Source organism: Sinocyclocheilus anshuiensis, unplaced genomic scaffold, assembly GCF_001515605.1.
Source record: "Sinocyclocheilus anshuiensis isolate Anshui unplaced genomic scaffold, SAMN03320099.WGS_v1.1 scaffold225, whole genome shotgun sequence".
Classification (NCBI taxonomy): domain Eukaryota; kingdom Metazoa; phylum Chordata; class Actinopteri; order Cypriniformes; family Cyprinidae; genus Sinocyclocheilus; species Sinocyclocheilus anshuiensis.
Genome location: NW_015539845.1, coordinates 251,487 through 277,249, shown reverse-complemented (window position 1 = coordinate 277,249; position 25,763 = coordinate 251,487). Strand labels below are relative to the sequence as shown.

Genomic DNA, 25,763 nt, shown 5'->3' with positions numbered 1-25,763 from the left:
AAAAACACTAATAAAGTGGCTTAAGTCGCACAATGGCTTATGGAGCAGAACTAGTGTGCAGTATTTCATATCAACAGGTATGACGTGTGCGCCAGTGGTCCCTTCTCTCTCTCTCTCTCTCTCTCTCTCTCTCTCGTCCTGCGCTGCTCCAGCTGCTGCTGCCGCCGCTGTTTGTCTGCCTGCCGGACGAGTGCGTGCGATCTCCTTTCCGCTCGCCCCGTGCTGCTCCTCAATGTAGCAAAAACCATGACAGGCATCGCAGCCGCTTCCTTTTTCTCCAACAATTGCCAGTTCGGGGGCTGTGGACTGCATTTCGAGTCGCTGGCCGAGCTCATCGTGCACATCGAGGATAATCACATCGGTAAGTGCGCTCGCGGAAGCACAATCTCACTCACTTCCTGCGTCGCAGCGGCGCTGTTGCTAGGTGTGCTGAAGCGAAGGGACTTCAGTTTGTTTTGTTCGATTTAGTGGCGCTTTTAGGTGTAGATAGCACAAGATACGAACACATTCGTGCGTCGTTAAGCCCCTTCAAAGTAGTTCATTATCTGAACGTGATAACACAAGCGGCAGTGCTGCAGTTGGAACGTTATTTTCAGCGCAAGGCCTGCAGACACGGAGCTTCATCATCTCGCCCGCTCTGAGGAGTTCATAAACACTAAATGCATGTATAAAGCGGATTAAATTCTCTACAGAAGTGATTAAATACTTGTTAGTTAACGCAGCACAAGAGCTTCCGTATTATGGCTAAAGGTAACAGGTACGTGTGAATGGCCATGATCATTATGCGTCATAATAATGTGCAGCGATACAAATACATTATTAGGCTAAACGACTACATGCACGAAATACAAAGCAGTGGCATCAGATGACTATGCAAGCAGGTATTCACTTATTGAATCATGCGCATCATTTGTCACCAATATTACAATGTCCTGTATGAAATATGACACTATGGTGGCTTGCATTTCAGAGCTATCAGATCTCAAATGTCTTGTCACAAATATTATTATATATTATATATAATAAGTAAGGATTTATGTAACACCACAACTGTGAGATATAGCCTATAGCTGAAATTATAGAGAAACAAAGTCACAGTTACATAAAATAATCACATTGTGAGATAAAAATTCATAATTATAAGATATAAAGTCACACTACAAGAAATAGACACATTTATAAGAAATAAAGTTGTAGTAAAGTCACAGCTGTGAGATATTAAGTCATAACTGTGAGAAATAAAGTTGCTTTCTTTTTGGATTCTTTGATAAGTAGAAAGTTCAAAATAACAGAATTTATTTGAAATTTTTTTTTTGTAACTATAAAAGTCTTTACTGTCACTTGTAATCAATTTAACGCTTCCTTACTAAATAAAAGTATTAATTTATTTTAAAAAAATATGACCTACCCTTAACCTCTGAATGATACTTTATGTAGAAATCAAATAAAGAAATACGATCGCAATTACACAAATTAAGCACATTTTGATATAGGCCTATAAATCAACAATTTTCTTTTAATTGTTTTTTTTTTTCTCTTGAGTCAGAAATTGTCCTGTGTAATATTGTCCTGTGTTGTATAATAAATGTATATCCACAAAAAAAAAAAAATAATAATAAACTATTACTGATACACTGACTTGCTTTTTGTCCAGGGTATTTTTGATTTGAACGGAAGCACAGGTGATTAAATTAAGGCATGTTTTACCACACTTTGTAGTGGTTTATATTATTTACAAGTGCAGATGTAGGTCATAAGGTTGCACTGGAGCATATAAGGGTCTGATTTGTTGTCATTCTGGAGCAGGGGTTGCACTGGGGTCAGGAATGTCGTTGAGTCCCAGCCTGCAAAACTTTTATCCAGTAGAACAGATGCTTAGGGTCAAGGCCCTATACAGCCTGTATTGCCTCGCTGAATCACTATTTGTGTTAAAGGGGCTGTGTTTTGTTTGGCCTTCCAAAAGAGAAGAAATCAGCGGTTAAGTTGTATTTACAACACTGTTCCAGAACAGTTCAACCCAAATATTCAGATGTGTCCAGCGCATTTTACGGAGGATTGTTTCCTGAACCTGGTAGAGTAGCCTACAATGCCTGCTGTTATGACTCACAGACTGTAAGTAAGTTTTCACATTTAAAGAATTTGCCACTGATGATTCAAACGCGAGTTTTGAGCAGTGTAGAGTAGCGCTTGTTGTTTGTCGTTTCTCCGATCACAAATGCAGACATGGTTTTATGTTTACGCGGCGAGATGCAACGCAACATGTAAAAAGACAGTATAAGTCATTATAATCCGTAATTATGTCCCCACTGGATGCTACAAATGCCTCATTTATAATGGTTTTACGTTGTTTTGGTCTTGTCGCACATACACAAAATAATGTTCTTTTTAGCAACATCATATGACCCCTTTAAGGCTAAATTAATGCAGAAATAAATGTATGGATGTGTACTTGTAAATGTGTGGTAAATCAAATGGGTTGTTAAGGCTTTGCACAAAATCAACAGTGTGTTCGGGTTTTTCTGGCTGTTGGACACAGAAATAGAGCGAAAGTAAGCATGAAATGACTGGGGGTGAAGTCCAAAAATGTAAGCATAGCATGAGATGGAATCCTGGTTTGCTTTGAGCACAGCTGAAAAAGGATATTAATCAAAATGCTCTCATGATAACTCTTTCATTATGGTCGGTGATTCTGTCTCTATAGTGCTGATGGATATCTCAGTCAATGGGGGCTGGATCTGGACTCTGCTGCTGTAATTTAACACTGTTGCACTACCTGTCCAGTAGACACTAGCAAGAGCCCGCATGCAGTGAATTTGTAAGGAGAAACCTGATTTCTAGAGACAAAGCGTTTTTTTTTTAAAGAGACAAAGCGCTAAATGTTTTTAAATTATTTAAATTAGTATTTAATTATTTTTATATTACTGTTTTATTATTCACTAATCCATTTTATTTTATTTGGATAAATTAGTGTAGAATTAAAATAGTATAGATTTTAGTATTTTTAATATAATAAATGTCATTTTTGTTCTGATCTGTTTTAGGCCTTCCTGTAGTTTAATGTGTCAGATGCAGCCCCCAGAGGGCTTGTTTTCAAATTAGACATTTTACAAATAGGTCATAAAGATCGTACAGACTGTACAAATTTGAGATCAGGGCCGTTTCTAGGCATAGACAACCTAGGTGGTTGCCTAGGGTGCCACCAGCTGATAAAGTGTCCCAACATCCCTGTTAATGTTAAAGGTGCAGTATGAAATATTGACAGTTAGTGGTGGAAATGGGTACTGCAGTCCTCATTCGAAATATTGGAGAGAGTTGTTTCTCCCCTGCTCCTTAAACTTGATGCTCACGTGGGTTGCCAGCTTGAGGACACACAACAGGAAAATGGGCAGTTGGCAATTGTAGGCAACAAGCCTTACACTGTAAGTTGATAAGTTGATTTGTGTTTTAATAAGTCTCTGATCATAGAGATTTTTAGATGGGTGCTGAGACGTTTTAGGTCAGGTAGAATCAGGGCCGGATTTACGCATAGGCATTCTAGGCACGTGCCTATGCTTGCTTGTCTAGGGGGTCCCAAACACAATGAAGAGATATATAATATTTTTGTTATACTATGGGATATCTACAACAGTAAAATAACCAAAACCCCAGAAGACATTGAGCAAATAAATATAACAAACAATAGGGTAAAAATGACAAACTAATTCCATGTCTTCAACCTTTTTTATGTACAGAAAACACTCTTTCCTTCTCCCGTTCTCTCCCACAGACGCGCACACACGCGGAGACGCGGACAGAAACTTGTTGTCAGAGCTGCGGCTGCAAAAGCAACATGTCATTTCTCAGTAGCAAGGTTCTTGAAGCAGTTCAACTTAAAGATTCGCTATTAGTAGACGCTGCTGCTGCTGAATACTGCTGAGAGATGCACAGACACAAGTATTCATTCACACGCACTTAATCTCTCTCCCTCTCTCTCTTTCGCTCTCTCTCTCTCTCTAATAACTGCGTTAGACTGCATTAATAACTGCTTTAGCCTGCATATCAATGGCTCAAGCCTCTAAAATGACGTTTTGGAATTTGCAACGGAAGGTTTGGGATGAGGTGCGTAAAAAATTAGCTAGTTCAACACACAATATTTCAGGACGGAAACATATCAGATGTCTTGAAACAAATCATCTGAACAATTAATGTGTGATTGTGACTCCAGGCCGTTAAAAATATTAGAGAAATAATGCACTCCCGAAGTGTTTATGTGGCCACGTCGCTTTTTGTTTGCTTGGGTGGTAATATTAGGCCTATTATATTAATAGGGAAGGGGGGCCCAAAAAATTTGTTTTGCCTATGTCACGAAAAGAGGTAAATCCGGCCCTGGGTAGAATATGCAATCTCTGACCCAGTTTGTTTGCTGGCTTCTATGGCTGCAATACACCGTTTTCTGCCAACTGGCAACCCAGCGTGCCGAAATACTATTGGGTAAACTGGCAGTGGGTGGAATCACACAGACCAAAACAAAAACAGACATTCTGACACGGAGCACACATTTCGCAGTAAAAAACTGGCTGTAGCATTGTTTTTCAAAGAATCAAGTGTGAACTTAACATGTTTCCTGAATATCTGCAAACATATGGTATTTTTATGCTTTAGTACAGTCAAAAAAAAATTACACCCAGCACCTTTAACTGTAAATGCACTGCATTTCAGCAAGAATGAACTTTAAGTACATTTAGGCAACTGAATATTAATAAGCAAGATACATTTCTTTTTAAATGTTATCAAAAAGTCAGTGTTCAGAAATATGGTAACACTTTACAATAAGGTTCATTAGTTAAATACTTTAGTTAAAATGAACTAAGAATGAACAATACGTCTACAGCCTTTATTATTCTTAGTTGATGTTAATTTCAACATTTACTAATGCATTATTAAAATCAAAAGTTGTGCTTGTTAACATTAGTTAATGCACTGTGAATTAACATGAACTTACAATGAATGACTCTGTTTTCATTAACAAAGATTAATAAACACTGTAAATGTGTTGTTCATTGTTTGTTCATGTTAGTTAATACATTAACTAATGGAACCTTATTGTAAATTGTAATATTTAGTGTATTTAGAATTGTTTTGAAAAAAATGTTTAATGAATGCATCTGCAAAATAACACAAGTGTTGGGTGATGATTGCCAAAGCTTCACTGTATGATTAAGTGTTCTGTTTGGAAAAGAAAAGTTGAAGGCTCTTCTATTGGGATCATATCATTATCATATCACATGAAACCAGTGAAACTTTCACTGCCCCAAAAAAAACTCAAGAGATGATGACCCACCACACATTAGTGTCGTTACTATGACAACCAATGTGGATGTGCATAGAGAAAGATTAAGGAGTAGGTCTGAATTTCAAAATATATCAGCATGTTAAATGCGCACTCAGTGGCTGCATCCAAAAGCTGAAAAATGCTGCCTTTGTAAGCAGCTTACGGAGGTATGAAGGCAACAAAGCAAGTTCGAATCCAATGATTATGACAAATCCTGTCTAAAAACAAATCCTGTTTTTTTTTAAAGAAATATAGATGAAATATAGAAAGTATAGATGTATCCTTATGTAATCTTGGACTTTATACTGACACCTATTGGCCTGGATGAATGAAGTTGGCGTACTGTTAACTGCCAGTTTACAGCAAAGTTGTTGTTTTGTTTTGTTCCTTTTCGTCCATGTTTTCTCCATTTTGGGCATTCTTGGATTCAATCATTCATTCAACAATATCTTGTGTGTTGTTGGCTTTTGGTTTGTCTGAAAGTAAAAATAAAAATATGCTTAATTCATATAGCGCTATTATTAGTACTCTGTCAGTTGTATGTCAATGGGGGGGGGTCTCATGTAGAAAAAAATGATTTTATAGAAAACTAATATATCCTTAATGTGAGTGGACAACATTTTACGGATATTTCTCAGAAGTGTTCATTCCTTGTGTAAAGTGTAAAACTTTTTTAATTAGCAAAAAATTACTGCATGGCCCTTTAAATTCCACTGTGGCTGATTTGCATTTTTGTGTGTGTGTGTGTGTGTGTGTGTGTGTTGTAGTGTTGCTGTGACTGAATGTTTGACCAGAGGATTGTTTTACTAAGCAAAATGGAGGCTGAGTTGCCACAATGGCAACACACAAGACTCCCACTCTAACAAAATAAAATGTCCTAGAAAAACATTGCTGTTCCACTCAGCACTCTTAAAACTGTCATTCTGAAAACTGATAGCCTTAGCTTGCCTGCCTTTGTTTAGCTTATTTTCACCGTAGGATTTATGTAGCAGGTTAAATTGCCCTCAGGACCATCATGTTTACATCTAAACTAAATGTGTCAACACACCGTGGTGCCCCATTCTCTGATCAGATGAGATGGAGGTTGATCAATTCCAGGCATCTGACCTGAGCTGAGCTTGTTTTAATACCTCTTCTGCTCTCTGATCGCACGTCTCGCATGTGTCCGGGGTGTTAGCTGAAGGAGAGTGTGGCTAAAGTGACTTATTGTGCAGTAATGAGGCAATTAGTGTCCCATGGAACCCCTCCCTCACCCACAGCTCTGCTCTTGGCGAGGTGTGAAATCTGGCATGGCCCCACATAGGCCTGGAGCAAGCCTAATTACAAAGTGGGATGGTGGATTTTGGCCTCTCTTCCTCTTCATCTGGGGACCTGCTGCTAAAGACATTCTCTGCTTTAATTAACACCCGGTTAAACAAAGCTCACGTTCTAGGGTGAGGTGGGTTCATTGATTGGTGTTCTTGTGACCAGTAGGGGGCGATGGCATGCTACCAGAAAAACTGAGTGGAGATTTGCGAGGTTGGGTGGAGAAATGTTGCCGATAGGCCTCATTGCTTACAGCAAATGAGCTTGTGAAGTTTTAAGGTTGTAATATTTTATCACCTTTGAATTTTCCTCCGTCTTCAATCAAATCCTAGTTTGTGGTTAAAATGCTCTCTAGGGTTTGATTGTTATGTATTACGATGGCAACAGTGTAAATGCAAGGAAAGAGGGTGTGTCTGAACCTTTTACTGTTCGTACTTGTGCCGTGTGGGTTCTGTAAGCAACGTGTCCTTATAAACATCCCTCCGAGACTCTTGCTGGATGTGACAATTTATGCGATTCTTTTTCGACTTCCAGCTCTTAAACTCGTGAATTTAAAACTGGCAGGCCGTGGCCTCCAAGGGTTTCACATTAAAAGTGTTAATATGACGTTGAGATGATTTAGGGAGTTGAATGGGTAACAGCGCACAGAATTATTGTTTAGCTAACTTAAATCCTCCTGGTGTTTGGAGACTATCATAAAAAATACAGTTTACACCATTTTTTTTTTTACATACACTTTACATACACTTAACTCCACCATATTGGACAGAGGTCCAGTTTTTATTTTTATATTTTGGATTTTATTTCAAGTGTTTAGTAATTTTTTTTTTTTTTTTAATTGTCTACTAGTTTTTATTCATATTTAGTTTGTTATTTTAGTACTTTATTAAACATAAAAATAAAGTAATTTTTCATATTTTATTTCCATTAACGTTTATTTTATTTCCAAAAAAATGTTGTTGTTTTTTTTTTTATGGTTTTAGTTCATTATAATAACCCTCCAGAGGTCTTCTGCTTTCAAGATGTCAGCTCTACAGGGGTGATCTGCAGGCCTCTGAACAATGAACCTCTCTGAGCTTCACCACACTGAGGGCTCCTGGAATGGCCAGGAAAAAAAATTCTCAACGGAAATAATAAATTTGAGCAGTGACTGGTGCCCCCAGAGCTGCACCTGGTGGACCTAATTACCTCAAACCAACACCCCCTGTTCCTTTCCAGCCTTCCATCCAAGCCCAGTGCAGGCCAGCTAATGACAGGAAGAGCTGATATAACCTGGATTAACCGTGGCAGGGGGCTGCCGCTGATTTAGAACGTGTGTGTCTGTTTGTTTTGGATGTGCGTGTTGTGATGTTCACTTGTACAAGACCACCCATGCTCAAAGGAGCAGCTAAATGTTGTATCTTCTGAATGACAAGAGGTTACACAGCAGAAGCTACTAGTGCGGTTTGGATCATGGAGTGTTTTTGCTTATGTAATCCACCGTGATTTATCCTCTCTTAGTCACATAGAATGCAACCACTCTGCCTGGTGTAAATATATCACAATTTTGCCAACATGGTTTTCCATAATGCTTTGAGGAATAAAAGTAGCTGGAGTTTTTTTTTTTTTTTTACTCCTAATGTGTCTGGTAAAAGGGGTGGGGAAAAAACAGTGCATCTGTGGAGAATCCACTAATGACTAGATCTCCAGCTGGCCCGAAATATGCAGCCAGTGCAAGACTACACAAACACACATTCACAGAGTTTCTGCAAAAAGTGCCAGGAGTGTGGATCTGAAATGTGTTTTCAGTTTGATACACTAAATCACGCTGTGGATGCATGATATATTGGCACCTTATCAGTTATCCACTGATATTGGGGATTTTTACTTTTATTGGTCAATATTGGAAATTTAATGTTGCATGCTTATTATTCTTACATTTAAATGACATTTACTGTCATCTAACATTCACTTAAAGTTCATCTTTAAAATCACCAATTTAATGAAACCGTTAAATGTAATCTAGTAAATCTCAAAATGAAAACCCATTTTACTACTGAAAATTATAAAGTGTAAATTGTTTATTTTTTCACGATTTAAACAAAATAGTAGATCATTTTAATTTTAATAGTCTATTTCGGTTATCAGCCATAACATGAAAATGATTATTAGTTCATTGTTATCGGGCAGAATTTTAGTATCTTATTAAACATAAAAATAAAGTAATTTTTCATATTTTATTTCCATTAACGTTTATTTTATTTCCAAAAAAATGTTGTTTTTTTTTTTATGGTTTTAGTTAATTATAATAACCCTCCAGAGGTCTTCTGCTTTCAAGATGTCAGCTCTACAGGGGTGATCTGCAGGCCTCTGAACAATGAACCTCTCTGAGCTTCACCACACTGAGGGCTCCTGGAATGGCCAGGAAAAAAAATTCTCAACGGAAATAATAAATTTGAGCAGTGACTGGTGCCCCCAGAGCTGCACCTGGTGGACCTAATTACCTCAAACCAACACCCCCTGTTCCTTTCCAGCCTTCCATCCAAGCCCAGTGCAGGCCAGCTAATGACAGGAAGAGCTGATATAACCTGGATTAACCGTGGCAGGGGGCTGCCGCTGATTTAGAACGTGTGTGTCTGTTTGTTTTGGATGTGCGTGTTGTGATGTTCACTTGTACAAGACCACCCATGCTCAAAGGAGCAGCTAAATGTTGTATCTTCTGAATGACAAGAGGTTACACAGCAGAAGCTACTAGTGCGGTTTGGATCATGGAGTGTTTTTGCTTATGTAATCCACCGTGATTTATCCTCTCTTAGTCACATAGAATGCAACCACTCTGCCTGGTGTAAATATATCACAATTTTGCCAACATGGTTTTCCATAATGCTTTGAGGAATAAAAGTAGCTGGAGTTTTTTTTTTTTTTTTACTCCTAATGTGTCTGGTAAAAGGGGTGGGGAAAAAACAGTGCATCTGTGGAGAATCCACTAATGACTAGATCTCCAGCTGGCCCGAAATATGCAGCCAGTGCAAGACTACACAAACACACATTCACAGAGTTTCTGCAAAAAGTGCCAGGAGTGTGGATCTGAAATGTGTTTTCAGTTTGATACACTAAATCACGCTGTGGATGCATGATATATTGGCACCTTATCAGTTATCCACTGATATTGGGGATTTTTACTTTTATTGGTCAATATTGGAAATTTAATGTTGCATGCTTATTATTCTTACATTTAAATGACATTTACTGTCATCTAACATTCACTTAAAGTTCATCTTTAAAATCACCAATTTAATGAAACCGTTAAATGTAATCTAGTAAATCTCAAAATGAAAACCCATTTTACTACTGAAAATTATAAAGTGTAAATTGTTTATTTTTTCACGATTTAAACAAAATAGTAGATCATTTTAATTTTAATAGTCTATTTCGGTTATCAGCCATAACATGAAAATGATTATTAGTTCATTGTTATCGGGCAGAATTTTAGTATCTGTGCATCAATAAATCACATTACTTGTCATATTCAAAATACATATTTTGCTGGTAATCTATATTATTTTTTAAAAGTTGACTGATATGTTTTTAATGGCCAGTACCTGAATCTAGAGAGCAAGGTGACCAATGGCCGTAATATAATACTGATATATAATGCAGATATGTAATACAACATATTGCCAAATTTGTTTGACTTTCTTCAGTGAAACATAAAAGAAGATATGTTGACTAATACAATGGAACCAAAATATCTTCTTTTATGTGCAACAGAAGAAAGTAGCCTACGTCATACAGTAAATTTGGAACAATATGAGGATGATTAAATTATGGTTGAATTTTCATTTTTGGGTGAACTACCCCTTTAATTCACTGAAAATATTAAAAATGTGGATAAAGATGTCAGCTGATTTTGAAATGAATTAATACAGATTAGGGATGTCAATTTTCGACCATTTCCATGATCGATAGTCGTTTAAATTAACGATAAAATAATCGATTAATCGTTAACTTTAATGCAGCAAAATCCCGCTTTCTCACCCGATTTAAAGGGGATTTAGTCTGAATAAAATGCTACTAGCAGGATTGTAAAATGAATAGATGTGATTATGATCATTTGATAAAATGAAGAGAGCGCGCCATACGTTTGAGATCATTTTACTTTGTTGATTGTTTCCTATCCCGACACGGAGAGCGCTGAACGCGCATCTTTAAATGGTTTCGTGGTGCTCGTTATTGTATTTTAAAACACTATTGCAATGTTTTCAACTGACATTATGGCATTTAAAATAAAATTATCCCAAACGTAACTGTGGCGCGTGTGGCTGTGCTGCGCAGTCAGTGAACCGCTTCCATTGGCGCTGCTGCAGCAAAACACACCGTTGCTCACATGAAACATTTTTATTTGAGTATTATGACCAGTACTTAATTTGATCCTGCTGGATCCTTTTCCGGAAAATGTCAGATTTTAAATTTTTGCGTTCCGCTGAACGCGCCTCTTTAAATGGTTTCGTGGTGCTCATTGTTGTATTTTAAAACACTATTGCAATGTTTTCAACTGACATTATGGCATTTAAAATAAAATTATCCCAAACGTAACTGTGGCGCGTGTGGATGTGCTGCGCAGTCCGTGAACTGCTTCCATCAGCGCTGCTGCAGCAAAACACACTGTTGTTAACATGAAACATTTTATGTGAGTATTATGACCAGTACTTAATTTGATCCTGCTGGATCCTATTCCGGAAAATGTCAGATTTTAAATTTTTGTGTTCCGGTAGGCCTATTTGTTTTTAAAAATCCGGCATTTACAGTGCATTAGATCGTGACAGTGCATGCGTGAGTATGAGACGGAGCGAGCGCGGGTTTGGTTAGATGTATTTGGAGGTTATTCCTCACGTCTCATTCGGCACAAATCCAAATGTTTCCATAGTCGGCCACAGCGCCTTTTAATTGCCATTTTGAATCCAGTAATTATTTATTTACAAATTATAAGCTCTGATTATGATAAGTGTGGTATAAAAGCTTTGTTTATTAGAGGAATATTTGGTTAGCTGGAAAATCTTACATCGCGACCATGCTTTTGGTTGCCGTTTGAGCCCATATAGCCTACGTTTATGCGGCTTTGTTCTTGGTCACGAATGTCATCATTTTAGTTAAATCATGGGTTATTTAAGGAACAAAATTAATGAAACATGGACAGTGGCCACAAATTAATAAGTCGTAGGAACGAATTAACAAGTTGTAGGAATTAATCCTTCCCCCGTAGTGTCCCGCAGCCCTGCAACCTTCACCAAATTGTTTCAAATATGAAACAATTATCTGGGGAAATGACTGTTGCTACATTTCTATTGCATTCCATGTTGAATAACTTTGTGTATTTTCTATTTTAATGTACTTTTAAAGTTTAAATCACATTAAAAGCTTAATTTGTAATTATGAGTGAATTATGATGCATTTATATACCGTCACCGTCACTCACAGCCGCTCGCACGTGTTTTGCGCATGAGCCGCACGCAGCCCAAAATTAAACTGCTTAATCGACCATCGATAGCTTTAATCGATTGCATCTCTTATCGACAATTAATCGATCATCGATTAATCGTTGACATCCCTAATACAGATAATTAACCTAACTGATCTAACCATTCACCTATGTCTATCTGTTATTAAGATATTCTCTTACTCTGTTTACCCTTCCTTTGATCTCTTCAAACTCTGTCAGTCTTCCTGGGTCTTGAGCAATAGTGAAATTATGTGCCTATGTCTGTGAGAGAGACCACCATGGTAGGCCACCTGTTTGTGTACTTGTGGACCACCTCTCCCTGTAATGGGGTCCTGGTAGGCAGCAGCTCTGGGGCCCGTTAGTGACTTCAGGCCCTAAGGAGCCTGGGCAATCCTATGTGTGATTTACGGAGTGTGTGTTCGGATTGATCCATGTGTGTGTGACTATATGCAGCTATGAACACATACAAAACACCTTTTTCTTGGCACAGGTACAGCACGGTGCCTAATGCATCTTTTTGTGTGTGTGTGTGTGTGTGTGTGTGTGTGTGTGTGTTTGGCAGAAAGGTGTGGGGTCTTTCTCGCAGTAGTTAAATCAGTGCTAATGAAACACTTTAGCTGAGGTGCAGGCAGAGCTGAAAGCTTTAAACAATGAACCGACGCGGAACGACACACCTACATCCTACCTGCCCTTCAAGAAGCCTGTTGTTCAGATGGCAACTAAAACCAACCCCATACCGGCCCATATAATGCCGTTGTTGGTGAAGCATCTGTGCAGTCTAAATCATACAGTCTCATTCGTATATTTTTGTATGATCTGCTTATGCCCTATGATGGGCATGTTTAGGGGTAAACCTTCATGGTTACTTTTTCTAAAAATCGAATGCTTTCACATGATTCACATCAAACAAATTTGTACGAAATTGCGAGTTTACCACCTCATAAAATAGTTACGTTATCCCAACGCCGTCACCCAATCTCATGAGAGAACATAATTTTTACAAGGTGGTGATTTTGTATAAATTCGTACAATATGACCGACAGTATTGTAACGTGTGATTTAAAAAAACAAAACAAAAACAAAACCGTAAGCATGACAGTCCACCCCTAAACCTGTCAGCGGGCCATATGCATACTGTCTGAGTAGGTACTAAGATGCGCTTGACAATCGCATGCGATTAATTGCACAGCCCTAGTAGGTACTACATTCTAATTTTTTTTTTTTTACTTGGGATAGTAAAGTGTCCATCGACTGTGCTCTTCAAAATCTGGGCAGAAATAGTATATTATCCGGGTACTTTTCGCCTACTGATTTTCGAATTCTGTGAATTCGGACATACTACTCCTTTAGCGTACTGATTTTCTTATATAGTAGGGAAGCATTCGATTTCGGAAGCAGCGCAAAACTTTGCATGAGCTTGCGTTTCCGCTCTCCCTCTTCTCGCATGCGTAATGGAAGTCAACAGAAAGAAAAGTGCAGTGTGACCGCCCCTTAATGCATCTTTTCAGACCAACACAAACATTTGCATGCTGTCAGTGCAACAGATTTTTTTTGCAACTTGTTTTTTAACAGTAGCGCAGACTTAGAGGTGCTCAAAGACTATTTTTTAAGCAACAGTGAATATCAAATTCAAAGATTAAATGTAAATACAGTTTGACTCTGTTTCTTCTCCTTGACAAGTAGGTGTCAGAAATGGAAAGTTATGCATACTAAAAGGGTATATCAGCATCTTGATGCGCAAATAGCATATGCCACCTACTGTCAGAGACTGAAACTGCATGTTCATTCTGAACAGACAAATCGCATACGAAAATCGAACGGTCGAAAATACGTTTTGTTGTGAGCCTTTACCCACCAATTCGGCAAAACGCAAAATAGTTACCGAATTGCCTTGAGAGTGTGTTGGGCGTCGCCACGGTAACAACCAGGTGGCAGCATCTGCGTGCCTCTGTAATTACGAGGTGGCCGAGCCATGGAGAGCTTGTGTGTGATGCCACGCTGGCCGGAATCGCAGTTCTGACACGCCGGGGTGCCGCGTGGTTTCGAAGAGCGGAGACAAATATGTTTCGGGTTAAACGGGGCAGAAAGAAATGTTTACTCACAGCAGAGGCATAAAAAGAGGCATTGAGATGCATTACAGGGCGGTGCACAGGGGGGTGCGCAGGGGAGGCTCATTAGATGAAACTGTGTTTTGGCAGTGCTTGTGTTAATGGTGTTGGAGAATGCCCGGAGAGACAGGCATCTGAAAACCATTACCCTGGCAGAGCCGCTGGTATGCGGGCACCGCCGACCACAGAAGGGACGTTACAGTTGCTGGGACGTTAAGCGGATTTTTGCGCTCGCAGGCAATGAGATGCAGTTTAGAGACATTTTAGCCGGTTTGTGCTCGAATGGATTTTAAAATAACAGTAAGTGAGCGAGCTAACTTAAACTGGGATGTTTAATGTCTATAATTTAGTGAAATAATGTTGAAATCATGGTTGAAATATATACACATTGGCCACAAGGTGGCAGCGTAGTCCACAGTGGTGCTGCTTCGTGACAGCATTGACCGCATAGAATCAGAAGCCGTTTTGACAGAACAGCCCCAAAACAGATATCTTTATTTCTGAAGTCGACTCTTTAATATGCACAACTAAAAACCAGATATAAAACCATCTTTGCCATGGCGTGCGGGCATTTGGATCCAGTTGGCGGGTGATCTGGGTGGCCCTGAGTGGAGTGCAGAAAATGAGCACATCTGGGAGGAATGGCAGAGAGCTCATGGAGTGTGTGGTGTGGTGTGACACTAACCAAATGGCTGCCTTAAGTTTTACCAAACAGCCATTGGATACGCTCTCCATCGACCGGTCCGGTCTCTCTCCCATGCAGAAGTGCTGATTTATTCTGCCATTAAGTAGAGTTTAATGAAAAAAACTTGATTAATTGAGTTAATTGCCATCTGCAAGTGATTGTGGACATGTTGTGTGGCAGAATCTAGTATTGAGTTTAAAAGTTGATGACTTAAACAATAAAGTGAGTAATAGCTTCACTCTGGCAATGACACGTAAGCTGATTCTGATGCCACAGGATGACTCTCTGGGGTGACACAGATTTAAACAGCGCTGCTGTCACCCGAAGAGTTTTATATAAGCTTTTTGTGAATGTTGCTTGGAATATATTGTTACACTACAGAAACCCTTAAAGCCTCAAAGTGCTCTTGGTTGTTCTTTTGTGGCGTCTTTGTCAGTCCAGTGAATTATTCATCTTTCTGTTTTGTTTAGATACAGATCCTCGTGTGTTGGAGAAACAGGAACTGCAGCAGCCCACTTATGTCGCCCTCAGCTACATTAACAGGTACATGAGCCTTTAGATTTTCAGATTTCATGGTATAATAAATTAAGATTTTGAATTTAATGCTATTATGTACAAATATTTTTATTGATTGCATGTAGAGAGAGAGAGATCTGGGTGATCAGTGTACACAATACCATAAAATTGTATTAATATATATTTATGTGTGTGTGTGTGTGTGTGTGTGTGTGTGTGTGTGAATGTATGTATGTTTATTTATTAAATACAAATATTTTCATTTTCCACAAAAAAAATATTTGATAGGAATTTTACACTCCTGTTTACTCTTAAGCGGCGAAGCAGGTGTCCTTTTTGGCAGATGTCAAATTTTATTTCAGTTTGTTTAGTTTTGTTTACTTTATTATCCACAATATAATTTGCTTTTGGCTCACCACCACCATGTATAAAATGCAGACATAAAGATAAAACACAACTTTATGGCATGGTAAACATTAAAGAGATAGTGACGAGAAGACATGAAAAATACTGTCATCATTTACTCACCCTCAAGTTGTTCCAAACAGTTTCTTTCTTCTGCTGAGCACAAAAGATGATATTTTGAAGAAAGTGTGTAACCAAACAGTTTCTAGTCCCTGTTGACATCCATAGTATTTTTTTTTTCTCGATACTATGGAAGTCAATGGGGACCAGCAGCTCTTTGGTTACCCATATTCTTCAAAATATAATTTTTTTGTGTTCAGAAGAAGAAAGAAACTCATACAGACTTAGAACAATTTGAGGGTGAGTTTGAGAATAGTCATTTTTTGGTGAACTATTCCTTTAAAATATTATAAAAATATACAGTACTGTGCAAAAGTCTTAGGCTATTAGTAGATTAAGCCAGTTATCTTTTGCTGTAGTGTGTCAGTAGGAAATAATCAGTTTACATTTCTTTTGCCATTAATTGTAATAATCCAGTGAGATTTTTGAGTGAGCCTGACAACAGCCAGTGCTTCACACAGAGATCTGATCTCAGCATCAGCCAGTCCGTCTGAAATGACATGAAGAATCAGAACAAACTGAGACCGACTAAATCCAGAAGAACTGCAGCAACATCTCCAAGACACTTGAAGAAACCATCCTACAATCTACAGTACTGTGAAAAGTTCCTAGGTAGCTGCACATAGTTTTTCAGGTAGCTTTGCTGGAAGGTTTCCTCAAGCATCTTGGAGACATTGCCACAGTTCTTCTGGCTTTAGTCTGTCTCAGTTTTTTTGGACTGGATGATGCTGAGATCAGATCTCTGTGTGCAGCTGGCTGTTGTCAGACTCCTTGTGCATACAAAAATCTCACTGGATTATTACAATTAATGGCAAAAGGGATGTTTGGAAATGTAAACTGATATTTCCTCCTGACACACTACAGCAAAATATTTTTTGGTGAAAATACTAATGCCCTAAAACCTTTGCACAGTACTGTATCTTTAGAAATTATATTTAAAATATTTATTAAAGAATTACAGTAAAAATAAAAATCTACAACCCTGATGGGCTGGCTATGCATATAGCAAAATAGTGATTAATCAGGTGATTATTAGACTTGGGGTTTTCAACCTTAAAACTGTACAAAAGTAGCCAAATGACAAAAATGAATCTGAGAGCATCCAGCATTTTCCTTAATGGGATTCTGTTGTTTTTGGAAAATGGTCGTGTGTGGTCAAGTCTCCTCTACATCCTCTAAGGGATCTGGTCAGTTTATGAAGCTGCAATGAACTTCAAACCAGCACCCAAGTCTTCATATACACTCAATTTCATACTCCGAGCTTTGAGACAGAAAGCAGTTCCAATGTTAAACAGCTTTAATAGGCTGAATGGTGGTGGAAATTGTTGCATAACAAGCAGGAGCCACTTTTGTCCATCTATTGCTGCTTTATGTGGCTTTGCTGGTAATCTGTGAATTCCACACCAGCTTTAATAGTGTCTGTGTGAACATTTATGCTTTATTACATACATTTACTGACAGTTTTATAATGCAACAAAATAAGTTAGAGTGAATGCATTGTTGTAAGGTGGATTAGACTCTCCTGAAGCAACTGAATTGTAACGGATAGATGAAGTGCAACTGATGGAATGGAACAAAACGCAGGTGTCTTGAGACATGTGATGTTTAATAAAGGTGAACCAGTTTTAACTCCTCTCATGTACACTACTATTCAAAAGTTTGGGATTTGTACGAATTTTGAATGTTTTTGAAAGACGCCTCTGATGCTCAACAAGGCTGCATTCATTTGATCAAAAATACAGCAAAAACGTTATGCTGTAGTACGTTGTAATATTGTTAAATATTATTGCATAATATGCCGATCATCAATGTTGAAAACAGTTGTGCTGTTTAATTTTTATGGAAACCATGAAACATTTTTTAGGATTCTTTGATGCATATAAAGTTTAAAAAAAATACATTTATTTGAAATAGAAATCTTTTGTAACACTATAAATGTCTTAAAAACCCTACTGACTGCAAGCTTTTGAACAGTAGTGTACATCGATCAACACCAACAGAAAAATCATCACCCACCTTTTCATACCTAATACTCAAGTTCTTGGCTGATTTATTTCTTGAGCATTAAAAAAATGTGAATTAATATATTCATGCAGTGTACTAATATATTAGTGCAAAAATATATTATGAATTAAATGAATTATTAATAAATGATTATGAAGAAAGTAGGCTGAAGAATTTTTATTTTTTGCATTCTGTCAAAGTTTGATATATTGGCGTATTGGTTCAAATATTTTCCATGGGTTCTGTTGAACCTGTTGTGTGTGTAATACTTGTGAAAATGCATATTGTTTCCACGGGCTTTTTCCTTTAACAGCCATGCCAGTTCATTTTCATTGCTACGTTGTGTTCACTGAGTCTGTATCTTATCAAGGTATTTTTCTTTCAGTTAGAGTGGACAGATAAAGGGCTGGAACTATCAGGGACTTTTTTTTTTTTTTTCTCTATACTTCTATTTTTCCCCCAGAAACGTCATGTAGCTTTTTGTAGTGAGTAAATTTAATTGGCTGGAAAGCCTTTGAGTGCACAGTCTTTATAGTTTTTTGTTGTTGTTGTTTTCAATCATTATCCAGTAATCACAAACCGCTAGAAAAGTCATGGAAATTAATTGCTCAGAAAGTGTGATGGCAAATGTACTGATGTTTGAGTGACTGGATTAGAGTGTTTTCATTTATGACTGTTACTTTACATGTTTGGGCTTCCCAATAAGCCATAGGTCTTTGTTTTGTGTTTGCTATAACTTCTTGTAATTCAGTTTAAGAACTTCATCTAATAAAGTTCACTTCCCTCTCTAGGTTTATGACAGATGCAGCGCGGCGGGAGAATGATTCTCTGAAGAAGAAAGTTCAGCCAAAGCTGTCACTCTCACTGACGGGCAGCTTTTCACGCAACAGCGTGGCCACGCCCCCTCGCCACAACAGCGGCAACCTAACCCCGCCTGTGACCCCGCCCATCACGCCCTCATCTTCATTCAGGTGCAGCACCCCCACAGGTAGTCCCACCAAACACACGCTCCTTCAGGAACTTACACACACAGACACCTTGCTGTATGCTTACTATGTTTGCTAGAAAGATTAATTTTGATGTAATAACTCCATTAAACCTGCAGTGCTTGTTTGATGTTCTGATGTAATAGATAATCAAATAATCACATTGTGAAACACAGTTTTTTTAGCTGCAGTTTCCCATGGCTTTCTCCAGAGCAACATGTGCTCTCTCCCACAATTAAATGTTTTAAGTATTTTATTTGTGTGGGTTTGGAACACAAACTAAATAGTCTCCAAATTGCTTGTATCATACTATTACTGTGCATTAACCCTTAGACCTTCTTATGCCTTCCAGATTCTTTCTCATAAAATGCAAACGCTTTACTGGCTGGGCACAGTACTGTGAGAAAGATAACTGTACCGGTTTCATTAAAGCTTTTGTATGTCTGCTGTGGTGGCTGATGGGAAATGCTGTTTTGTTGTTCTGGCGGCGTAGTGGTTAAATATCTGGGCCGACAGGTTAAAGGTTTGATACATGATTAATTACTAAACGATAATTTGCTGTGTACTCTCAGGCAGCGAGTATGATGAGGAGGAAGCAGAATACGAAGAGTCTGATAGTGACGAGTCGTGGACCACCGAAAGTGCCATTAGCTCTGAATCCATCCTCAGTTCCATGTGCATGAACGGCGGTGATGAGAAACCGTTCGCATGTCCCGTGCCTGGCTGCAAAAAGAGATACAAGGTAAAAATGGCTGAAAATATCTACTTTCATTTGGCTGTTCACTGTAGGTTTGAGAAAACTTTTTAAGACTGATAGCATGAAAAACATGCAAATTGTCTAAATGATCAAAAACTTTTTTATTATTTTATACATAGATTTTAATGAATACATTTGATTTCAAATATACATTAAAATATTTAAATTATAAATATTGTTAAAAAGTTTGGGACCGATAAGCATTTTTTGTAAAGAAGTCTCTTTTTTTAGTTAATCACAAGTACAGTAAAACAGTAATATTGTGACATATTATTACAAAATAAAAAAAACGGTTTTGTATTTTAATAGGTTTCAAAATGTAATTTATTCCTGTGATTTTTCAGCAGTCATTACTAGTCTTTAGTGTCACATGATCCTTCAGAAATCATTCTAATATGCTGATTTGGTGCCTAAGAAACTTTTCTTACTACTATCAATGCACAAAACTGCTTAATATTTTTGTGGAAACAATTTTTTATTTTTTCAGGATTGTATGATGAATGGACAGTTCAAAAGAGCAGCATTTATTTGAGATAGAAATCGTTTGTAACATCTTTTGAATAAAAGTATTAATTTGTTTTGTTATTTTAAAAGACGTCTTAATGCCCCAAACGTTTGAAAAGTAGTATGTATATCATTAAATAAAATCATTTCTCACAGACCTCAAATCTATTAGCACCATTATTTAAAGCTGTTTACTTGGGGTTTCATTCACTAAAAGGCAGGTTTACAGCACACCTGTGCATCCATAAACAATAGCAATCACCAGTGGCACAAATATGATCAAACAGTGAATGCTGGGCTCTCACTGCCTTCTTGCAGTCAAAGACTTTACTAACACAAAGAGCTGTAATGAGGACGGGACTGGAGGCTTGACATGTATTTTAAAGGCATACATGCAGTCCACTGAAGGCCTGTGCGTTTTATGAGATTTTCCACTGCCATCTGGTTCTGGCTGCTGAGATAAATGATGTGCAGCCTGTGAGCACCGCATTCAATAAGAGGGAGAGGAAATGGATGATGACAGCCACGAGAGTGTCTTTGCGTGTTCAGATGTACTGTTAGATGTGGCTCTGATTTGGGTTTATTTGGATTCAGTCGGTGCCTGGTCTCCACTGCTGTCAAGCAGCTGATGGTTTTCCTTTATTATTTCACACAACACTGGATGTTCTGGAATTATTAAAGTGCATTTTTACTCACAGATCATTTAGTTTGCCTTCAGATTATTGAGAAATGATATGTTACAATGTCAATACAGAATTGAAAACTTGTAATAATTGGATTGTAAAACAACATTTGTTTGCACAGTGTAAGCTGCAGTTGCCCCCTCTGTGCTGAATCGAGTCTGTCTAGATCACAAAATGATTCCATTGGCTGAAATAACTTTTTAATGTGCAGTCTTTCCACTTCCTGATTAGACAAAGTCGCTTCATGATGTTTGCCAACTGAACTGCTATTACAACCATTAATGTCTTTTAAATTATGTTACATATACTAATATATAATGATATGGCAAGCCGTTTTGACTTTTATTCATTCTCAGGATATGAATTCTTGATATCATTGATCCTTCACTATCAAGCTAGCTAAATGTTTAACGTGAATTCTTGCTACATATGCAGTTATATTACGGGTCATTGGCATGAATTGTACTCGTGATGGAGCGGTGGTGGAGCTATAGCAAGCCGTTTTGACTTTTATTAATTCTCAGGATATGAATTCTTGATATTAACAATTACATTTTTACTAGTTAAAATGTTAATTCTTGATGTCAGGAACTAGATTTCTACTAGTAACAAATGCTATTTTTGATATCAGCAATTACATTTCCACTAGTAACAATGTTAATTCTTGATATCAGCAATTAAATTTTCACTAGTTAAAATGCAAATTCTTGATATCAGGAATTGTATTTTCAGTAGTTAAATGTCACCATAGGCTACCATTCAAAATCAATTGTTGATATCAAGAATTGATTTCTTACTAGTTGACATTCCAATTTAACATATCAGAAATACAATTCTTACTAGTAAAACCTTTATTTTTGATATCAGTAATCACGTGGTTACTAGTACAGACGTCTATTCTTGATATCAACAATTTAATTGTCACTAGTGATAATGTTCATTTCTGATACCTGAACATGTATTTCTGATATCAACAATTGGGAGAGTAATTTCTGATATCTAAAATGACTTTTGTTACTAATAACAAATTAACATTTTAACTAGTAAAAATTGAATAGTTGATATCAAGAATTCATATCCTGAGAATGAATAAAAGTCAAAACGGCTTGCCATACAATGAAGCTATAGGTTTTGTGAAATTATAGATATCTCAAGCTAAACACCTCAAATTACTACTGTAGCTTAGCGTACCGTTAACCAATTAGCCTGCTAGCTTAGCCTATATTCTACACAAATGTTCAAATTTTGGGATTTGTAAGATTCTTTTGACGTTTTTGAAAGTAGTCTCTTAGTTTAATCAAGGTTGCATTTGTTTGACAAAAATACAGTAAAAACTATAATATTGTGAAATAGTATCCCAATTTAAAAGAACAGTTTTCTATTTGAATGTATTTTAAAATTGTATTTATTCGTAAGATGGCAAAACAGATTTTTCAGCATCATTATACAGTCTTCAGTGTCACATGATCCTTCAGAAATCATTCTGATATGCTGATTTGCTGCTCAAGAAACATATTTCTTATTAATGTTGAACAACAAATCTAATAATAATAATAACAAAAGTTGTGCTACTTAATCTCTTTGTGGAAACCACGATAAATATCTTTTAGCATTCTTTGATAAGTAGGAAGTTCAAAAGAATAATATTTATTTGAAATAGAAATTGTTTGTAGCATTATTAATGTCTTGACTGTTATTTTTGATCAATATAAAGTATTAAAAAAAAATCTTACTGACCCCAGACCTTTGAATATGTATCTTTATATTATATGTGTATATTATACATATTTATCTCATTAGGCATTACAAACGTGAACCCCGGGGACCCTGGACAGGCTCAACTCAGAATCCATTAATGACATTTTTATTATAAAAATAATTAATTTAGAATTTCAATTAAAAAATTTGTTGTGAAGCAATCAAGAATTACTTAAAATGATTATTGTTTTTAAATCACAATGCATCAGTGAATTGTTTTTTTTTCTTCTTCTCTCATTTATTGTCTAACCTGAATGATGGAAATCTTGTGTCTGTTTTTCTCATTTGCAGAATGTGAATGGTATTAAGTACCACGCCAAGAACGGCCACCGCACTCAGATCCGCGTTCGGAAGCCCTTCAAGTGCCGGTGTGGTAAAAGCTACAAGAGCTCTCAGGGGCTTCGACACCACACCATCAACTTCCACCCGCCCGTCTCTGCCGACATCATCCGCAAGATGCAGCAGTAGAGAGTGCCAACGTCCTCTTCCACATCCCCACACACACTCCAATACATGTATATACAGTACAAACAGAACACCTCCACATCCATCCGCATCAGCAGCTGTGGCTGTCCATTAACTGTGACTTTGACACATTTTGTCCTCAGTTTTTTGGAGGACATCCAAAAAAAATGTATCTGGAGGACAATTTGTCTTTCTCTCTATTTTACTCTTTCAAGAGTAAGACTCTTTCGCCTTCATTTTCCTTCCACTCCTCATGAGGAGGAAACTTGAATCTTTTTCTATTCCTCTTCCTCAAGGAAGACTCCCAGAATCCCTGTGTCATTCCGGACCTCCATGAGGAGGATTTGATTCAACCGTCTATCAAAAACACTACATTTTGAATTGCATGCTTTCTGTCATTTTTTTATTTTTTTTTCCTTTGCTTATTTGTATCTTAATATTAGTTAACAGTTTTGTATTTTTGCACATTCGCTTATTCTTTTTATTTTTTCTCATATTTTTTTTTATGCTTGGTGCTTATTGTAAAAGACTGACGGTATGTTTGGAAAGGAGAGAATCGTGCCGAACAGGAGTAAAGCTTAAGAATTCGGCGTGAACATGAGTCTCTGTGGGAGAAAAACGAAAAATAGGAAAGGCTCAAAGTCTGAATGTTTGTAATATAACAATATCTACCCCATATAAGCAACCTTCATAGCTAAAGATTGTGTATATAACTATATTCTATACTTTTCCTAGTCAGATTTAAATTCTATACTTTATTCCTAAGTTTTATTTTGTGTATTTTCAACTGAACTTCCGAGATGACGATATCGATTATGGATGTGCAGTTTTTTTTTGGTAGTGCTTTCACCTTTTCCGTTAATCTCAGAAAAGTTTTGAGTTACAGCACCAAATGACTCTCAGGTGACAAATCGCCAGCATTTCAGAACTATAATCCTGTTAGTATTTTAGAGTAGGCTGTTACACTCTTCCCAGGACCGTTCTGGAACATTCTAGAACTCCACAGCGATCTGGTGAAGAACCTAAAGCACTTTGTAATGACCAGTTGCCAACATGTTTAGGGCATTTTGTATCGCCAACAAATTGCAGAATGTTTTCTGCGAGTCCGCTGTGAAATTCAAAGGACTAATATGGCGCTTTGGAGGTCTCCGTCTCTGAGGTTCTTTTTCTTCTAGCTAAGGGAATTCATTATTTCGCTATACCTCCAGTGTGCTTGTTAGATGTGAGATTCTTGAAACTGGTTGCCTTGAATTCCAGTATAGTATATGTGTAGCCAAGTGATTCAGATTGTGAATTCATCCTGATTCTGGCTCATCTCTGGTGTGGCCATGTGACTTTTATACCCCTAACCTGTCACTGGGATGATGTAAAGTTACAACCAACCCAAAGATCTTCAAGTATGGACTCATACCTCGAATCAGAAAGGTACTTGATTTGTTTTGCTTTTGGACTTGTGGGTGGTATAAATGAACAGTGGCTAGACCCTCCAGAGATCCCGGCCAGATCAGGGCCTGCCAATCACTCATTATGACACCACTGCATGGATGTTAATGTTGTTGGAATTGCAGTATCGGTTTAGATGCAACATTGTAACAGTATTACACTGCCAGTACAGAGGGAAGTATTTGATATATTGTGTACTTAATGTATTGTCTTGATGTGAGTGCTTTAAATTATATTTTTATATATATATATATATATTATTTTTTTGTAGTTCCCTCCAGGTATGTGGATTCATAGTCAATTTTGGTTTAAGAATAGAGTGAAATTATACAATATATATTTACACCCATTTAGTAATTTATTAAATTTTGTTTTGTAATGGCTATAGCCAAACTTCTAAAAACTTAAATTCACAAAGAATAGTTATTTAAAATTGTAGTATGTTCCTTTAAGAATTTCTAATAATAATAGTATTTTTATTGTGATAATTTTATATTATTATTATCAAAGTCCCTTTCAGTTATTTTCAAATAATAATAATAATTACTGATAATCCACAAAATTAAGTCTTACCATGTGGTTTTGGACTGCATGGACGTTGATGTTGTTGGAATTGCAGTATCGGTTTAGATGCAACATTGTAACAGTATTACACTGCCAGTACAGAGGGAAGTATTTGATATATTGTGTACTTAATGTATTGTCTTGATGTGAGTGCTTTAAATTATATTTTCTTAAGTTTCTGGACAACAATGTTCCTACATGTAATGAAGTCAGACACCAGGGTTTCTTTTGGAACTGGTGACATTTTCTGCAACAAAACTGAAAAAGAAAAAAAAAATCTGCTTCATAAATGTAAACCTGGTTACATTTTATATATTAAAATGGCCTCTGATATGTTTTAAGAATATTTTGCCTTTTTTTTTTAATATATATATATAAATGAAACACACAGCATATCCACAACATGGCGGCGGCGGCAACAATACTACAGCGAGAATAAAAGTTACGCCTTCTTTCTTTGCGTGAACATTTGGGCGGCGTTATGCAAATCTTCCCACACAGTGACGTAGACATGTGGGGGCGTGTTTAAACGAGGCGTTTTAGGAGGGCATGGACAAGTCTTAACTTTTATAAAGAATATCTCTTTGGATTTGAGACTTTAGTCTTTGCAACATTACAGATCTTCTTTATGCACCAAGAGCTTGTAACACTCCAAAGAGAAAGGAAAAAC

At 37.2% G+C, this 25,763-nt stretch overlaps 1 protein-coding gene across 1 annotated transcript; it reads left to right on the top strand.

The window, feature by feature from the left end:
• The first annotated feature begins 198 nt into the window (after positions 1-198).
• Positions 199-24,744, top strand: LOC107684540 (juxtaposed with another zinc finger protein 1). Its single transcript, XM_016480817.1, has 5 exons — positions 199-361; positions 15,359-15,431; positions 18,725-18,921; positions 19,492-19,661; positions 22,913-24,744. The coding sequence occupies exons 1-5, from the start codon at positions 247-249 to the stop codon at positions 23,087-23,089; spliced, it is 732 nt and encodes a 243-aa protein (XP_016336303.1). The 5' UTR covers positions 199-246; the 3' UTR covers positions 23,090-24,744.
• The last annotated feature ends 1,019 nt before the right edge of the window (positions 24,745-25,763 follow it).

Bases quoted from the DNA above. Each gene is read 5' to 3' on its own strand.
- LOC107684540 (XM_016480817.1), top strand. From the start codon at position 247: ATGACAGGCATCGCAGCCGCTTCCTTTTTCTCCAACAATTGCCAGTTC. The intron at 15,432-18,724 runs GTACATGAGCCT...TTCCCTCTCTAG, and splicing joins GCCCTCAGCTACATTAACAG to GTTTATGACAGATGCAGCGC. The intron at 18,922-19,491 runs GTAGTCCCACCA...GTGTACTCTCAG, and splicing joins CAGGTGCAGCACCCCCACAG to GCAGCGAGTATGATGAGGAG.